We start from the raw sequence: 18,813 nt of genomic DNA, 5'->3' as shown, positions 1-18,813 counted from the left end.
CATATACTTGAGTATGACTATGTCGATATGGTATTTGAAGTACGTACAAAGCATTCTCCATCTTGCTGCTGTGCTTCACAAAGTCAAATTCTGCCAACCAGGAGGTCTGAAATTTAGATTTACTGGGTTTTGCTCAATTAACAGCTTGGTCATCCCTCCTTGTATCACAGCTGTATTTCATCATTTTACTTTAAAATTTGAATCACACTCCCTCACAGCTTCTATTTTTATTGTTCAAACAACTGAGATAATCACATTTTGAATGTTATGGATGGAGTAAAATTCTGACTTTAATTAAACTTGGCTGCTGATCATAAACTTGCCAGCAATTGTGAATAAATACGGATTAAACATCCTCACTGAAGGCAACAAAGTGTAATAACTTTTGTCCATCAAAACCTTTCTCAAACTTACCATATATACTCACTTATAAGCCCAGTCAAACTGCAAACAACAAAGATCCTGATCTGCCATAGTATAATGTGCCTGCAGATCAACATCTATGCTGTTTGTTCTACTGATTACTCCTAGAAAACTGCACAGACCCAGATCTGCCAGTGCATAATGTACCAGAAGATCTGGGTCTGGGCAGTTTGCAGTTGAACTTGTCCTATAAATAAGTATATATTGTACATAAATTTAAAATTTTTAGTTTGTTATACTTGTGGACTTAAGTGCTGGAAGGACTCTCAAAAATATACAATCACCTATGTATTATAAGTCAAAAATATACAATCACCTATGTATTATAAGTCAAAATTATACAATCACCTATGTATTATAAGTCAAAAATATACAATCACCTATGTATTATAAGTCAAAAATATACAATCACCTATGTATTATAAGTCAAAAATATACAATCACCTATGTATTATAAGTCAAAATTATACAATCACCTGTGTATTATAAGTCAAAAATATACAATCAACTATGCATTATAAGTCAAAAATATACAATCAACTATGCATTATAAGTCAAAAATATACAATTACCTATGCGTTATAAGTCAAAAATATACAATCAGCTAAGCATTATAAGTCAAAAATATACAATCAACTATGCATTATAAGTCAGAAATATATAATCACCTATGTATTATAAGCCAGTTAAGTAATCTGCAGTAGAGTGGTTATTTATCACTGACTGTCTTTAGTTTTTGCCTCTATGACAGTTCAATGTATGCACTCCCAAATGGTGATAGTTTTCATTTAGCATTAAGCATGAAGCTATGACAGTCCTTTTATTTCCGTTTTCTTATGATTATTGGAATTCAAGTTTTTATAAACGCCTATCTGGTTCATCAGGCAGATATGGTATAAAATGTATACCTTAGTCAACACATTCTCTGGACGTAGAGCTACATCCCTTTGCAGTAGGTAAGAATTCATTTGGACAATCACATGCTTAAAAGTAAAGCATAGTAGATCTAAAATTTCTGACACATCATGCAATGACAACTTTGGTCAATGATGTTTGCAGTGGGAGTCACATTATACACGAGTGTGATTCAGTAACGTTGCAAGGTAAATACTGTATATACTCACTTGTATGTCATGTCCAACTACAAACAACATAGACCCTGATCTACCATTGCTTAATACAACAGCAGATCAGGGTATTTATTGTTTGTTCTCCTGATTACTACTAACAAACTGCACAGACCAAAATCTGCTGGCACATTATGCAATGGCAGATCTGGGTCTGTCAAGTTTGCTGTTGGACTTGACTTATAAGCGAGTATGGTAATTTTCAGCATGCTAAGGGACAAAATGTGTTATCATCTTTAATCCTGTCCAAATTACTTTTAATCATACATAGTATAGACTGTAATCCATTTTGACAGCAAAGCAGAACATTTCTTGTGGAGAGATTCAAAGTAATATGCTGATTGGGTTCTTAAGTAACCAAACCATATTCAACTAATGTCTTTAATCTTCTGAATAACTTCTGCTGACGTGTAGCATAATCCACCTCAACAAACATCAAATAATAAGCCAGCTGACCATGCTGACAGGATCAAAGGGTGAAATTAGTGACTACATGGTCTTGCACTGATTAAACCAGTCAGAGTTAGGCAGTATTACTGTAAATATACTATACTGGAACCAGACTGTTAAAAATGGATTTTTTTACTTGTCACTAATAATTTAGGGTATGCAGGAGATTTCAATGAGTGATTTATATTATAGTGTGTCATACTCTGGATAGTCATCTATCATGGTGCTCAGAAACACTGCATCCAGTGCAATGCTATATATACCATATATACTGACTTACAATTCAAGACATACTGCAAAGAACAAAGATCCTAATCAACTGTAGCATAATGTGCCTGCAGATTAGGGTCTGTGTTGTTTGTTCTACTAATTATTCTGAACAATCTACACAGACCCAGATCTGCTGTTGCTTAATGTGCCAGCAGATTTGAGTATGTTTAAAGTTGAACTTTACTCATTACCAAGTAAATATGGTACCTGGCTTCCAAATTATTCTTATGACTTTCCTTTAACCATTAACATGGAACTGTTTGCATGTACATTATTTATATAATGTATTCAAACCTATTGGTTTCTTAATCCATCAGTATCCATGGCAGTGGTCACATGACATGCTTGGCTTCAGTTCTTTTGTTTTGCAGTTTAATTATCGGTTCCACTAAATGATTTTACTCAGTGTGACACGAGGACATGGATAATGTGATGCAAAAGTAACAATGCATCTTGGTTTCAGTTTAAAGCACATTTCCCACCATTTCCAGTTACAACCAGGTGAATTTAGTGATGTTAAACATCAAACCCAAGCACATGTATCAAAAGATGAAATGGTGTGTGTGTGTGTGTGTGTGTATGTGTGTGTGATTTGGATTTTTAACATAGCTTTAACAATTTTTCAGTCATATCACTATGATGTCTGCAGTGTGGCAGTTTGTAGAGATGTCTAGCACTGGGGCATCATGCCGCAGACATGTAGCATGATGTCCCATCCAGTCACATTATCTTGACACCAGGCCGACCAGTCCTGACACTAACCGCTTAATGCTGAGTGCCTAGTGAGACAGCTGTTAGTACCATTTTATAAGTCTTTGGTATGACTCAGCTGGGGTTCAAACCTGTGACCTCCCATCTGAGGCAGATGCTCTAACCATTAGGCCACTGGAGCAGTCTGAAGATGAAATGGAATGAACATGATATCAAATTAAAAATAGAATCAAGACTTCTTACTCAGAGGTGCTGTTGTTGATTTACAACACCAACAAAGTTCTCAAAATAATATCGCTTTCAAACAGATTTGAATTTACAATTTATTTTGAAAATACAGTTTTGTCAATGTGGATTTACTGATAACTTAGTAATTTTATTTTTAAAACTATACCACGCCCTCAGGCTTTATGGTATATTTATAGATCAACTTTTACCATATCAGGGTGTGATAAAGCTTGCCAGTAGCTTCTCGTGGGTCAGTGGCAAGCTTCCTCACATACCAACATTGGCAGAATCCAAGAGTCGAACCCACGCAGACAGAGGTGAGATGGCAGTGATCCATAACAGAAAGTGCTTTAGACCACTCGACCACTCTGGCCCCCATTTTCTTGGTAATGTGTCAGGAGGAGAAATCAAAAGAAGCTATCAATCCCCCTTTGTGTGACCCAAAACATGTTTTGACAGAGTGGTGTCTTGCGAAGACTATCAATAAAAGAGAACTGTACCCTAGAGACAAAATGTAACTCTGGCAGATTGTACATCAACATCATGCAGACACATTTCTAAATCTTCTTCAGTTAGCATCAGTGGCCATGGTTATGCCATACCAAACCGCTGACTATGAGAGAGGATTCAGCAGTCAAAATCGAACCAAAACTGCAGGAAGAAGCCATCTAGGAGATAGAAGAAAGTGTTCTCAATGGACTCATGATGATTTCAATTGAAGGACCTCCTCTGAGAGACTTCAGCTATAACAAGACATTGGTAGAGTGGAGGATGAGGAAGGACAAGAAGCTATTTCGAAAATAGTGATCATATTTGCAGAATAATTCAGTCACAATTACAGTCAGTCTGGATGTAGATGTATATATATGTTTCAGTTAAGAGTTAACTGTTATAGAACTGTATATATATATACTTTCCCTAACTCATTTCGAGCTTTGGAGTTTTCCTTAAAAATTATTTTTTGTCATCCATGAAAAGAAAGTATGTGTTCTTCTGATCTTTCTGAGTATGGATTTGTAACCAATCAGAAATGAACATGTGACACTGTTTTTTTTAAGACTGGCCAGAGGAGTGACACTATTTGCAGTCTATGGTTTGATTCTTTAATGGTTAGTGTGTAGATATAATATTGTTATTATTAAGCATAAGACTTTGATTTGAGTTTTAAGTGTTATACTGTAATATACAGAAGACATGAGATGCATCTAAGGCACTTATTATACTTGCTATTGCAATTTTTGAATACATTGAGTTTGTTTTTTTACACCATACTGGAAGGCCCGTCTTATGTCTACATCGACCACTCCCCACACACACACACCTTGTTTTTCTTCAGATTCAGTGGAGGCAAGTACCCACATTTATCAAATCCTAGATGCAACCCTGCAACGAAATTCACAGACCCAAAGTATTGAAATATCTGCTTGACATGCCAAGGTGTAGATACGGTTATTGTATCGGAACCTTGACGTGCAAAGATGTTACATTGGGATAGTTCAGGTTTTAACGTGTCAGTAAAATATGTCTCTTGGGTGATAAGGTCCCGTTATCAGTAGAAGTCCTTTTGTTTCATCTTACATTGCAGTCCAACTCAAACCATGTCCATTATTATGTCTGATAAATACAGTGAATTAATTTTGTTTAAGCTGTTATTCTGTCCATCACTGTTATCATGGTATTACAGCAATATTTGCATATTGAAGTGTTAGGTTAATGAGACCGTGCTGTACAATATTTTACCATTCCAGTGTCTCACACAAGAACTACTGGATGTGCTGTGATGACGTAGACCAAAAGAAGAATGATACATTGAAGCAGATCCTGAAAGATTACTTTGAGGATCAGCTGAATTCCTCATGGAATTCTACAACTGACGACTTAGATGACACTGCAGTGGTGGAACCAGTGAGTATACGGAAACTAAACAGCTCATTAGGCTCTTCAAGTTGAAATTTTAGATTGATGTCAAGGGACGATCGATAAACTTTATTTCCATATACCATTTAATTAAATGCTGAAAATTATTTCAGTCTATCCTATGCAAGTCATATCATGACTCTTTAATATGGCGTGTCTTTTAAACAGAATTCGTTTGATGCATTTGCCAATGAAATTCACTTAACATTTACCTCTACATATGGTTGACATTTGGAATTTTAGCAAATACATTCTAATTGGTTGATTTATTATATTACTTCTCCATTTATTTAAATAGCCATTCTCTTGTATATTTGTCATTAAAAACAGATAGATTAAAGCAAGAGGGAGTTAGAGAGCTGGACACCATGATTAATGATAATCCCATTGAATTCAAATCTCCCTCATTTAAAGTACCATATACTCTTGCTTATAAGTCAAGTACAACTGCAAAGATCCAGATAACACGGAAACCATACTATTCCTAATATCAGTGTAGTTTTTATTTTTAATTCTACTAATCATAGACCAAAAGAGCTTATTGGGATCGTCTGTTGTCTGTCTGTTAGCACGCATTTATTATCACTACTCCTCCTAAACTACTTGGAGGATTGCCATTCAGAATTTTATACATACTTTCATCCCATGGTCTAGTTGGTCCCAAATGAAAATGGTGACACTTCGATATCTAATATGGTCACAGAATTGCCATCTTCTTGCTACTTATCCTGAATGGATGGTCATATTGACAGGGTTTTCACTGAAAGACCAATTATGATGTCTAGTTGGTTCCAAATGAAAATAGTGCCATTCTGATGCCCAATATTGTTACAACAGCAGGAATTTGGAAAAGCTTGCTATCGCTGCTTCTTTGGAACAGAAGATTATTTTGACTTAGGGTTTTCACCTGAAGACTTTTTATGATGTCTAGTTGATCCTAAATGAAAATGGTGCTGATCTGATGTCTAATATGGCCACTAGAATCGCCATCTTGAAAACTTGTTATTGTTACTTCTGAATGGATCATCATAACACTAAAAGACTTTACGATGTCTAGTTGGTTCTAAATGAAAGCTTTCTTATGATGTCTTGTTTATCATAAATGAAAACAGTGCCAATCTGATGTCCGATATGGTTGGCACAGTGGCCATCTTCAAAATCTTAATATGACTACTCCTGAATGGATCCACATTGAGTTTTTATTACACAGCTTCATATGCTGTCTAGTTGGTCTTAATGCTACAGTGGCCATCTTGAAGATCTTGTTATCACTACATCTCCTAGGTGACTGGTCATATTGACATTGTACTTTCACTAAAAGACTAATTATGATATCTAATTGATACTAAATAGAAATGGTGCCCATCTAACATCAGATATATCACCATGACATCCATCATGAAAATCTTGTTATTGTTGCTGCTCCAAACCAGAAAGTCATATATACATGGGGTTTCCACTGTAAGAATTCTTGTGGTGTCTTGGTCCTAAATGAATATGGTGCCAATCTGACATCCAGCATTTCCACTAGAGCACCTAATTTGAAACTCTTGTGATCACTGAAGAATATCAGAGATGGCTTCAACAATTAGTGGTTATAAGGAAGAAAAATGGACTTATCTTGAATTCCTGTAAATTCTTTACAGCCAATAGAGCATCAGTCCCTTTGAGGTACTCTTGTTTTTTATTCTAAAAGAATGTGGTTTACATATTTTTAAAAATGACAGCCTACATTCTTTAGATTTTTACAGTCTTAGTTAATTTATGTACTTTTTGAAGAAATTTTACCTTGTACCTCTTTTGAACACATGTTTACTTTATTTGGAAGAGCTTCTCTTGCTGCAGAATTTAGGAATTTCTAACTTTACCATTTTCATTATCCAATTTCTACTCTTTACAATGTAGCCTGAATTGTACTGATGTACCATAAATATTTGTTCATACAAGCAAACATACTACTTCCAGACCTCCCAGTTTAGCTTTCTTACATGCAGATTTTCCCCAAGTCCAAGGACCCATCATGTCTCCACTTTCCAAATTGTAGGAAAATCCCTGGTTACAGTACAGTTTCAGATTAGCCGATTTTCTTACGACAGTGGTGGTGCACAAGAAAGTGCTCCATACTTGGAACTGTAATACTTTCAATTTAAAAAATGCAATAGTTCTTTGACTTTAATACTTAAAAGCTTCATGTCTCTTTGGCAGTCTCTGTTCAGTCTACAGATGAACCTCGGTAGCAGAGCATGACATTCTGCCCAATTTTGTTCCCAACCCCCCAAACCCCCAGTTGTCTGGGTTTCGCAGGATGTTGCTATGCCATTGATAAAGCTGAAACAATATTATCATGTACACGGTAATGATCATGCAGTTCAGTTCCTCAACTTGAAAACCATTTTGATGTTGGTAGCTCTCATTTGGAAATGACCACTCCAGTAGCCTAGTGGTTAGAGCATCTGCCTCAGATGCAGCAGGTCATGGGTTTAAACCCCAACAGAGTCATACCAAAGACTTACAAAAATGGTACTTGCAGCTGCCTCACTAGGCACTAAGCAGTAAGAGGTTAGTGTTAGGACTGGTTTGCCTGGTGTCAGAATAATGTAACTGGGTGGGACATATGCTACATGTTTGTGGCATGATGACCCAGTTCTAGCATCACTATAAACTGCCACACTGCAGACAACATAGTGATATAACTGAAAAATTGTTAAAGCTACATTAAAAATTCAAATCACACACATGCACGCACACACATACAAACACACACATATGGAAAGAACAGCATTTATATAAATGATGTGAAAAGACCAAAAAAAATGCATTGAAACGATCATATAAACTTTTTGAGATTTTGCTATGTTTACATTACAGTCATAATCATTCATGTGCCAACAGCAGAAAAAAATCACAATTTAACTACCTCAGCTTCTAAGCTTTTTGTACAGCTTTGTTGGAAATTACTTTTTTTAGTTTTTGGATTTTAAAAAAGTAATACATTTTGACACCAGAAAAGAAACTGTAAAGATGACTGTACACCTTTTTTTTACTAACTAACAAGAAGAAGAAAAAAATTGCCATTTTAGGCAAAACAATCCCATTCTCTCTTTCTAAAAATCAACTCCTTGTAGACAAAATTCCTGGATATGCCCATTTTATGTGCAAAAATTGTAAAATATGGAAATAATTTATGCATTTTAAGTTACAAAACTTTGCTGTATATTGAAACCTACTTTATCTTCAGGTTCCCAGGTTTAGCATGGATCAGCTTGTATCGGATATTCATCAGTTTATTGGCGTGCATGGTCAGGAGCACAGTTTTACAGGTCGAGCTATAGCACGTATTTTCCATGGAATTGGAAGTCCATGTTACCCTGCCAGCACATGGGGCCGAGTTCGCCGATTCTGGAGAAGCCATTTGCATGTGGATTTCAATATTATTGTGAAAATCGCCACTCAAGAGATTATTAGAACAAGATTATAAAAGCTTGCCAGTGTTTTTATGTGACACATGAACTTTCACAATTTTGATGATGACAAATAAATGGAAAAATCTTTTAATATTTATCAGTGGTTGTTTATATTTTCCTGACAGTAGGATATTAAGTGAAAAAAAGTGTTCCCTCATAAAATTATTGGTTATTTGTATATGTACTGTCTGACATCTGAGGTGGACAAATTTATTTTTGCAAGTGGTCAGCAAAACAATAAGTCCTTGAGATACTGGATGGTACACATGAAACAAATCCACCTGAGATATCAGATTTACATATACAGTAAGTCAATCCAAGATGTTACACATACAACAAGTCCACCCAAGATATCAGATGGTACACATACAACAAGTCCACCCAAGATATTAGATGGTACAAATACAACAAGTCCACCCAAGATATTAGATGGTACAAATTCAACAAGTCCACCTGAGATGTCAGACATACACATACAACAAGTCCACCAAAGATATCAGAAGATACACATTAAAATAAGTCCACCCAAGATATCAGATGGTACACATACAACAAGTCCACCAAAGATATTAGATGGTACACATACTAGTCCACCTTTGATGTCAGACGTACACATACAACAAGTCCACCAAAGATATCAGAAGGTACACATTGCAATAAGTCCACCCAAGATATCAGATGGTACACATACAACAAATCCACCCAATATATCAGATGGTACACATTGCAATAAGTGCACCCAAGATATCAGAAGGTACACATACAATAAGTCCACCAAAGATATCAAATTGAACACATCCAGTAACCTGCATTTTAAAAACTGATTAAAATTGACGTCATTTGCTATATTTCATAACATAACTTGAAAGAAAAATCTACAAATGTTCAATTACCGTATATACTTACTTATAAGTCAGATCCAAAAGCAAACATACCCTGATCTATACGCCTTCAAATCAGAGTCTGTGTTATTAGTTCTATTAATTCTAACAAACTACTTCATATTATGGCAGATCTGGGTTTATGCAGTAGGACTTGACTTTTAAGCAAATATATTGATTAGATATGATCTTTTGAGTCTTACTTCATTCATACTGTATATTCCCAAATTAATGCCCCCCTCTAATTAACACCCACCTCCCATTTTTTTAACAATAGAATTTAAAAGATGCAGCGTACACTTGTACATAATGTCCTGGGGAATCAGGTTAGGAAGTACAATTTCCCTTTGATTTGTTACCTGGGAAAATGTGTTGAGTGATTGATCTTTTTAACTGTGCTGATAATTTATAATGACTGAATGCAGTGGCAGAAAGACCCCAGATGTACATGTGTTCATTATAAGAGTACATCACAAGAAAAACTTTAGCTTTCATTATTGTGCTCTAGTTAATGCCCCGCATTTGGGAAATGTAATGCCACCAGGGGCATTGATTAGGGAATATACGGTAATATCATTCATGATACATATGAATCTATTATCTGTTTGACGAGCTGGATGACATCACAACGTCTCTGATTTAATAATATCATGAAGCACATCTTTATTGATGACAAATACCACATTATAACATTGTCGTCTTAATATCAGTAATACATGACCTGTTGCATTTGTGTGGATTACTCTTTTCCAGATGAAAAATACCCTTAATGAGAATTTTTCCTCTCATAGGGTGATTCTATAATGTTTTGAAGTCCAATCCATGGTTGCTGTCCCATGGATACTATCTCTTGTTCAGTCAACTTCCACGTTTAAGATTGTTTCAATCACTCTTTGTAGAAAATTGCCTTTGCTTAAAGCATATGTCATGAATTCAGAATTTTCATTACATACATTGTTTTTGCAGTGTGAAATTACCCTCAGATCGCATATTATTCCTCTAATGAATGTTCTCTCTTTTGACATATTGGCATTTTTGGGTTACGTTTTTTCATAACCTTGCATTTAGGTTCCTACCCCTCCCGCCCCCATGTTAGTACGGACAAAAAAAAAGAAATTAAACCTTGATTTACATGAAAATGACTTAATCTCAATGCAAGTATTGACGCTAATCAAAATTTGTTCAAGAATGTAAAGCACATCATGCCATTAGTTTCCGTGCTTATTATGTGGTGTTATTGAAAGTCCTAGAAATAAATCACAAATCCTTGACACTTGCTTATTTTATGGTGCTATTTAAAAGTCCTAAGAGACAAATCTTAAGTCCTTGACACGTGCTGATCATGTGATATTATTTGAAAGTTTTAGAGGCAAATCTCAAGTCATAGACACAGCACAGTAGCCAACACTGGATGATTTAATGTAGGATTTGATTCTTGACACATTAAGCCATGAATCCTGCATGCATGTTTTTTCCTAACCAAATGCATTTCTATTCTTTGTACAACATTTTTCATATGTGAGTAAAACTAGTCTATCTTTCTGTACTTTGCATGTCTTATGTGAAACTGATTCAGTGCACATTAAAAGTTGTGTGTATGTGTGTGTGTGTGTGTGTGTGTGTGTGTGTGTGTGTGTGTATGTATGTTTTTGTTGGCATCCGAGAGACGATGGAACTGCGCCCATGAGAGATGTCCTGGTTGGTGGTTGTGCAGCGTCTGCTGTGGCCAAGTAGTCCAATGTGGGAGCGGCAATCCCTGCTGCACTTGCTGCACTTGAAGGTTGCGTCTGGTGTTGGTTGGAGCTGCTTCTTGTTCCTCTGCGATCGTCTTTCATCAGCTAGCAAGCGTTGCTTGTCCTCCCCGGCTTTCAGACCAGTGATCAAAGCATGTTACCAGCTTGATCTGTCTAGAGCAAGCTCTTCCCAGGTGTTGACATCGATATCAAGGGCTTTCATGTCGTGCTTACAGACATCCTTGAAGCAGAGATGTGGCCGTCCAATCGACCTTTTGCCAGAGGCGAGTTCCGAATAAAGAATGTCTTTGGGGATCCATCCGTCAAACATACGATGTACATGGCCCAGCCATCTGCGTTGGCAGAGGAGTGTGATCATGCTGGGAATCTTGGCACGCTCGAGCACCTCGTTGTTTGTTACTCGACCGCTCCAGGTGATCCCGAGTATGCGTCTGAGGCATCGCATGTGAAAAGCGCTCAGTCTTTTCTCTTGTGAGGCATACAGAGTCCATTTTTCACTGGTGTACATGAGAGTGCTTAGCACGCATGCACGGTACACGGTGATCTTAGTGTTCATGGTCAGCATGCTGTTGTTCCACACTCTCTGCAACAACCTGGAGAGAGTTGTTGATGCCTTTGCGATCCGCTTGTTGAGCTCAGCATCGAGCGAGAGGTTGTTGGTGATGGTAAAACCGAGGTACATGAACTGACTCACCACCTCAAGTTCGTAGTTGTTGATGATGATGCTTGGGGAGCCGCGTCCTGAACCATCACATTTGTTTTCTTTAGGCTTATGGTTAACCCGAATTCATCGCATGCTTTAGCAAAGCGGGCCATCAGGCGCTTTAACAAAGCGGGCCATCAGGCGCTGTAGTTCAGCTTCTGTTTGAGTGGCTAGAGCAGCATCGTTTGCGAAGAGCATGTCCCTGTGGTTACTTCACGCACTTTGCTCTTTGCCTTCAGTTGTGCCAGGTTGAACAGTCTGCCGTCTGATCGTGTGTGCAGGTAAATCCCTTCTGTGGACGTCCCAAATGCGTGCTTGAGCAGGACTGCGAAGAAGATGCTGAAGAGCGTGGGGGGCAGGGACACAGCCCTGTTTAACTCCACTGCAGATGTCAAAGAGGTCGGATGTTGAGCCATCGTACTGCACTGTGCCTTTCGTGTCATCGTGGAATGACTGGATCATGCTTAGCAGCTTTGGAGGGCAACCAATTTCCGCTGCTGACCAGATCGAATGCCTTGGTGAGGTCTATAAAGGCCAGGAAGAGGGGTCTGTGTTGTTCTCTGCATTTTTCCTTCAGTTGCCTGACAGAGAAGATGATGTCGATTGTGGACCTCTCTGCATGGAACCCGCACTGCGACTCTGGGTAAACTCTGTCAGCAAGCGTCTGCAGTTTGTTCAGGATGACGAGTGCGAAAACTTTACCCACGATGATGAGAAGTGATATGCCCCTGTCGTTGTTGCAGTCGCTTCTGTCACCCTTGTTCTTGTACAGGGTTATGATGTTAGCATCTCTCATGTCCTGAGGCACTGCACCCTCGTCCCAGCACTGGCAGAGGAGGTCGTGCAGGTGTGTGAGCAGCACGCTACATCCGCACTTGATGAGTTCTGCTGTGATGCCATCCTTTCCTGGTGCATTACCAAGGGACAGTTTCTCTAAGGCCTTCTTTAGTTTGTCTAAAGTAGGTTTCTCGTCCAGTTTGACCATGAAAGGGAGGTTTTCAATGGCGTTGAGGGCATCATTGGTCACGTGGTTCTCTTTGTAGTACAGTTCGGAGTAGTATTCCACCCAACGTTCCATCTGCTTGCCCTTGCTATGGATGGTATCGCCTGTGGCAGACTTCAGTGGTGCTGTCAGTTTCTTCGTGGGACCCATTGCTTTCTTTATGCCATAGTACATGCCTCTGATGTTTTCAATATCTGCTGCTGACTGGATACTCTGACAGAGCTGAATCCAGCATTCATTGGCACACTGCCGTGCTAATCTCTGCACTTTGCTTCTGGTAGACTTGTATGCCTGTAGTGTCTTCTGGCAGGGGGATCGCTTGTATTGCAGGTGAGCACTGCAATGCTCTTCTATGGCTGGCATGAGTGTGGCAGAGTTAGCCTCAAACCAGTCGTTGTTCTTTGATTGCTTCTTACCAAAGATCTATGTGGCTGTGCTGTATGCAGTCTCTCTGATGTGATCCAATCTTTCTTTGGCACTGCCATTGGGGGTTTCTGAATCAAACGTCTTGGAAAGAGCATAGGTGAATTCCTCAGCCTTGTCTGGATATAATGTCATGTTCACATCAATGCGTGGTTGACCCTCTTGCCTAGAGCGGTGGATCTTCTTCGGCTGAAGCTTCATTTTGCAGCACATCAGCGAGTGGTCGGTGTCGCAGTCAACACTGTGAAAGGTACGGGTAAGAAGCACACCTTTCATGGCTGACCGTCTTGTAATGATCAAGTCCAGCTGGTGCCAGTGTTTAGACCGGGGATGCCTCCAAGACACTTTGTGCTGTGGCTTTGTCTGAAAGAATGAATTGGTGATGCTGACGTTGTGGCACGAGCACATCTCTAGATGGCGCAGCCCATTCTCATTCATCTTACCAATGCCAAACTTGCCAAGACAGGAGGGCCAAGAGTCATGGTCGGCTCCCACCATAGCGTTGAAGTCGCCCAGCAAAATCAAGTTCTCTTTCTTGGGAATTTTGTCGATGAGCGAGTTTAACTCATCATAAAACTCATCCTTGGTATCTGTGGAGGATCTTAGTGTGGAAGCGTAAACGCTGATCATGTTGACAGGACCGTTTGTGGTGTGGAGGCGGATGGATAGCAGTCTTCCATTTTCTTGTTGGCAGGGTTCTATCATCCCCAGCGGATTGTTCCTGACAGCGAATCCAACACCAAACTCTCTGGCTTCATCAGCGCTCTTTCCTTGCCAGAAGAATGTGTAGTTCTTTTCTCTCAGGGACCCGGAATCTGGTAGTCATGTCTCCTGTAGTGAGGCGATGTCGACCTGGAGCCTTGCAAGTTCGTCGTTGATGACTGAAGTCTTTCGAACATCACTGATTGTCTGGAGATCATCTGAAAGCCCAGTCAGCATGGTCCGGACATTCCAGGTACCTAGCTTGAGGATTGAAGTCTTCTTTTTTATTTTTATTTTGTTATTTCTTGGTGCAGTACTTGCAGTCCGCTTGTCAGGTACTCGTGTATCTTAAGCCTTACGCACCCAGCAAGGCAGGCGAACTATGGCGGGACAGCACCTTATTGGCTGGGGGCTGCCCAGTTTGAGGCGGGCGGTAGCTGTCCAGTGAAACATGTTGGTCTCTCCCACCGTCAGAAGCAACCCCTGGCGTCTGGCTCTACGCCAATCGAGCGGTGACTTATAACCGGTCAACTGCTGCTTCCTGTGTGTCAACGCTGTGGAGCAAAGCTGGAGTGTCCTCTCCAGGGCGCAAGCCTGGGCAGGGTGATATGGAGAATCAGCTGTTGCCCATGCAGCTGATCCCCCCTCTCCACGCAGCTGATGGATCCAAGGGAAAGAACAAGCCGATACGTCATGGCACCAGCTGCGTCACAGGAGTTGCCGAGATGACACTGAAATCAATGCCAAGTCGCCTTAGGGACTCCGTCTCTGGATTTTCTGTTGGGGTTTACTCCCTTAGCCTTTCCTATGAGAGGGTATAGTCGCAAGGCAGCGAAGGTTTGATATCGGAGTTTACCTTCTCCTAGATGGGCGACCACCCAAGGTTAACGAGCCCGAAGCATCTGGTTTTGAGGCGCCAGAAACTCGCCTGTCATCCCTTCTCCAGTCAGTTTAAACAGGTTCCGCCACTCGTGAAGGCCTGGAGGTGGATTTGGTTGTCAGAGGCTCTATCAGACGCAAGCCATTGGGAGATTTCCAAGGGAAGTGGGTGCTTATTTCCCACATCCGCCCCCGGCAATGACAACCCTTGGTGTGTGTGTATGTATGTATGTCTCTATATATGTGCATGAATGCATGTATGCATGTCTGTATGTATGCATGTATGAATGTGTATGCATGTATGTACGAATGTATGTATATATGTGTATGTATGTATGTCTGTATGTATAAAGTCATACTTCTGCTATATTTGATGGTAACAAGCTTGTTAATAGTTGTACACTACACAAGATAAATTTATATACATTTTCCTTAAACAAGCACTAAAATGTTTAGTTCATCATCTGTGGAGGTCCTGTAAGATACTTCAGAATTATTTCCCAAATGTGTTAAAATCAGATGTTTACTACAGGATCGTTATCAGTTACCCAGTAGTTCTAACCCTATACAGTTTGAGCCGACCCTTACTCATGAGTGCATGATCAAATTTTATACGATTTACATCACTTGTGTTAACAGTCACAACCATGAGAGAAAGGGATGACAGGTTTGGCTACAAAGAATCATTTTGCAGTGAAAAATTCTTGCATACCATTTCATTTTGTTTCTATGTGACTTGATTCAAAATTTTTGCACACAAAAATTAAATCCCCAAAAACTTTTTGATTTGAATATATACTATACATTGGGAGAACTACTAGCGACAGAATTATCTGCTGAGTATTGTTTTAATATTTTCTACTTTGAAACTTTGTACATAAATCAAAAATGGTATGCTCCTATCACTTTGGACACAAATTAACATTGACTCAAACAACCCGATGATTAATGCAGCCAATTTCTATAAGAGAACTTCTGATTAAATATCATTGAATCAGGCATGGTAATCATAGTGTGTACTCTCGTGCAAAGTTTTTTCCAAGCTAACTTGCTCCTTGGTTAGAGATGAAATAATAATAATAGAGATGTTACATGACGAAGTGCACTAATTGCTCTCCCCCCAACTCTTGTAACTTCTTTGATTAGTTTTAAACACATGATCATTTTCTTTGTTTGCAAATTCTATTTTTTCCAGTTGCAAACACTTCAGTCTATATGTAGCAGAGTGAAGAACCAAAATGTGTTGCTCTAGTTAAATCAGCCCAGCTGTTTACTGTTTTCAAAAAAAACATTAAAAATGTAACAATCATCCACAAAAACGTTATCTTACACTAACTAAATTCTGGCCCTGTTTGACAGCTAGCAATACCTCGCTCTTTTCACTGTTTGCTTTGTCAATAAATCAGTCAAGTAGCAGAAAAATGATTGTTATGACAACCTTAGAATATATGAAAACCTTATCTTGCGCCAAATGTTGACCGTGTTTGACAGTGTAACAGAGTCTCGTTACCTCTTTACCAACACGGCATTACAATCTGTAACATTTCGATGAGTATACCAAGACCATGGTGACAAAATGGAAACATCCATTTATAACAAAGTGAAGAACCAAACAGGATCCATGCTAGTACTGATAATGGATATTTTTCAATGCACTGTTTTCAATGTTTACTGAATTAACAATAAGTAGCAGGACAGGAAGCTAGTTCACTTTCTCTCAAGTCCACTGATGTATGGTACAAATGTAAATGGCTCTAATTTTAAAACCCACAACATTTGAAATGAAATGGGATGATTGCAAATGATCAACACTAAAACCTGACCTTAACACGTTCCTCGCCGTTAAAGACTGTTAGCCCCACTTGCATTTATAAATATTGCCAATAAAAAGTTCTCCTATAATATGCTGCTTCTGACTTCTTTGTGCCATTACAACTGTCCACCATTAAGGTGCCAAGTGCTGGTGTTGATTATGCATCTGGAAGACTGAATACTAAGATGCAGCGAAGCTCACTCTTCCGTATTCATTGATTACTATGAATAAATTGTATTTACACATAAAATTTTGAAATTGTTCCTCAAACATGTGAGTAAACAAGTTGCATGGAATTGTTTTTATGAGGTCTCTTTCATCACAATATTTACTTATGTACATATTTCTGTAAAAGACCTCGTGCAGAATAATGTAGAAATAACCCATCTCTCCTTTGAGTCACTTTTCATGATGACCTATTCTTGTAACAAATTTAATTGGTATAATATTGAAAAATGAGTTATGTCAATGAACCATGAACTTAAAGTTCGTTTCACTGTGAATGATTATTATTGAGGTAGACTGCAATGAATGTTATTGAAATCTTTTTTAATATGATATGATTCACTCTTACTTTAATAGCACTATTACTGATGTCTTATGTGTTGAATAGTCTCAGATGTTGCATTTCTTTTTACCTTTCTTTTTTTTTTCTTAATATTGTTGCTTTTATAGCTTTCAAGCTCACAGATCAGACTTATAATTTTCCAAATAGATGCTAAATGTTATAATAAATGTTTGATTAAATTGTTTTGTTAGATGTCAAAACCATTGTGTTAGTTTCATGCTAGGGTAATCTTGACCTTTGACATAATGATCTAGTGACACAAAGAAAATTCATGTAATAAAGACATGTGACATTATTTTCTACAATAAGGTCTTATGGCTCTATGGTCTTAAATTAGATAACAGAAAGAGAGAGAAAACCAACATGTTTTCTAAATTTCAACAAATAATTTATTTCTTTGAATACAAACTGAAAATTTAAAAGAAACTTACATTATTGTGATTTAAATTCCAAAATAGTCCTAAACGTTTATCACAAGTCCAAAAGTAGAGTGTTCTGAATGAATTCCAGTGATGTTTCGAATAAATTCCAGTCTTGAATGTGCTGATGTGCCAGTGGTCTTAACTGTGTTCATGTGCCAACAAACTTGATATATGACAGTGATATAATCCAGAATGTCTTTGTATGAAATCACAATAGTTCCAAAATAATGATTTGGTCTTAATGTCAGCGAGCACTTTGTAACTCCAATGAATAAGTTTAATAAACATATCTCTCAAATTATAACTGAAGACAACTAAAACAATGATTTCACTAGAAAGATGTTAAAATAGGAATGTGTTATTCTGATGTAAACAACCCTTATATAAAATTTGTTGACACAATAAGTGTACCAGGGTAAAGGTCAAAAGTTCATTTCCAGAACATTCTATGTTTTTAAACAAGGTCAGGTCTTTTACTTAAAGATTAGTAAGTTATCTGGCAAATATCAGGTAGACCATATTTTTGTTTTCAAAGGAGAATACCAATGCCCTGAATGCAAATCCAAGTAAAAATGATTAGAAAAAATGATATTAGTTAAGTAGGCCCAAACTCCTACCCTCAATTATGGAAAAAGGTCAGTCACGCAATACATAATCAATATACATAACAACTGAAACAGATGTACTTTTATGAGTTGACAGAAACAGATTATGTTTTTATTGAAAGTATTGACCACAAGCCCCATTTAAAGGCTATATTCATTGTCCTGCCTTGAGATTTTACCTGTTTCTGGTGGGACATGATGAGATGCTCTGATGGACACATGACATGGGAGTGTCAGCATTATTTTGACAGTTATTTACAATGGGATTGGACAGATTGTTGGAATTTGATGACACAGATTTGTTTTTAAGAAATGCTGTCCATTCATTTCCATTTGTAATGTTATGAGTCTACAGAATAGCTATTCATGCTTGTTTAGTTGTAACCGGGAAGGACAATATCATTTTCCGACTTTTCGGATTTGGCGGTAACATTTTGGCTCATTCATGGGTAGGAAATTGATAGGTATCT

At 38.2% G+C, this 18,813-nt stretch overlaps 1 protein-coding gene across 1 annotated transcript in view; it reads left to right on the top strand.

Moving 5' to 3' along the window:
- LOC149780789 (ATP-dependent DNA helicase Q4-like) overlaps positions 1 to 8,681 on the top strand; it is a 292,890-nt gene extending 284,209 nt beyond the window's left edge. The window contains exons 22-23 of the mRNA XM_089937868.1: positions 4,958 to 5,114; positions 8,365 to 8,681. Coding sequence (XP_089793994.1) covers positions 4,958 to 5,114; positions 8,365 to 8,604 — 397 coding nt within the window. The 3' untranslated portion in view covers positions 8,605 to 8,681. The remainder of the gene's footprint in view (positions 1 to 4,957; positions 5,115 to 8,364) is intronic.
- The last annotated feature ends 10,132 nt before the right edge of the window (positions 8,682 to 18,813 follow it).

The sequence above is a fragment of the Sinohyriopsis cumingii genome, chromosome 16 (assembly GCF_028554795.1).
Source record: "Sinohyriopsis cumingii isolate HCF-2022 chromosome 16, ASM2855479v2, whole genome shotgun sequence".
NCBI lineage: Eukaryota > Metazoa > Mollusca > Bivalvia > Unionida > Unionidae > Sinohyriopsis > Sinohyriopsis cumingii.
The sequence above is the reverse complement of the archived record's forward strand: the minus strand, read 5'-3'. Positions and strand labels throughout refer to the sequence as shown.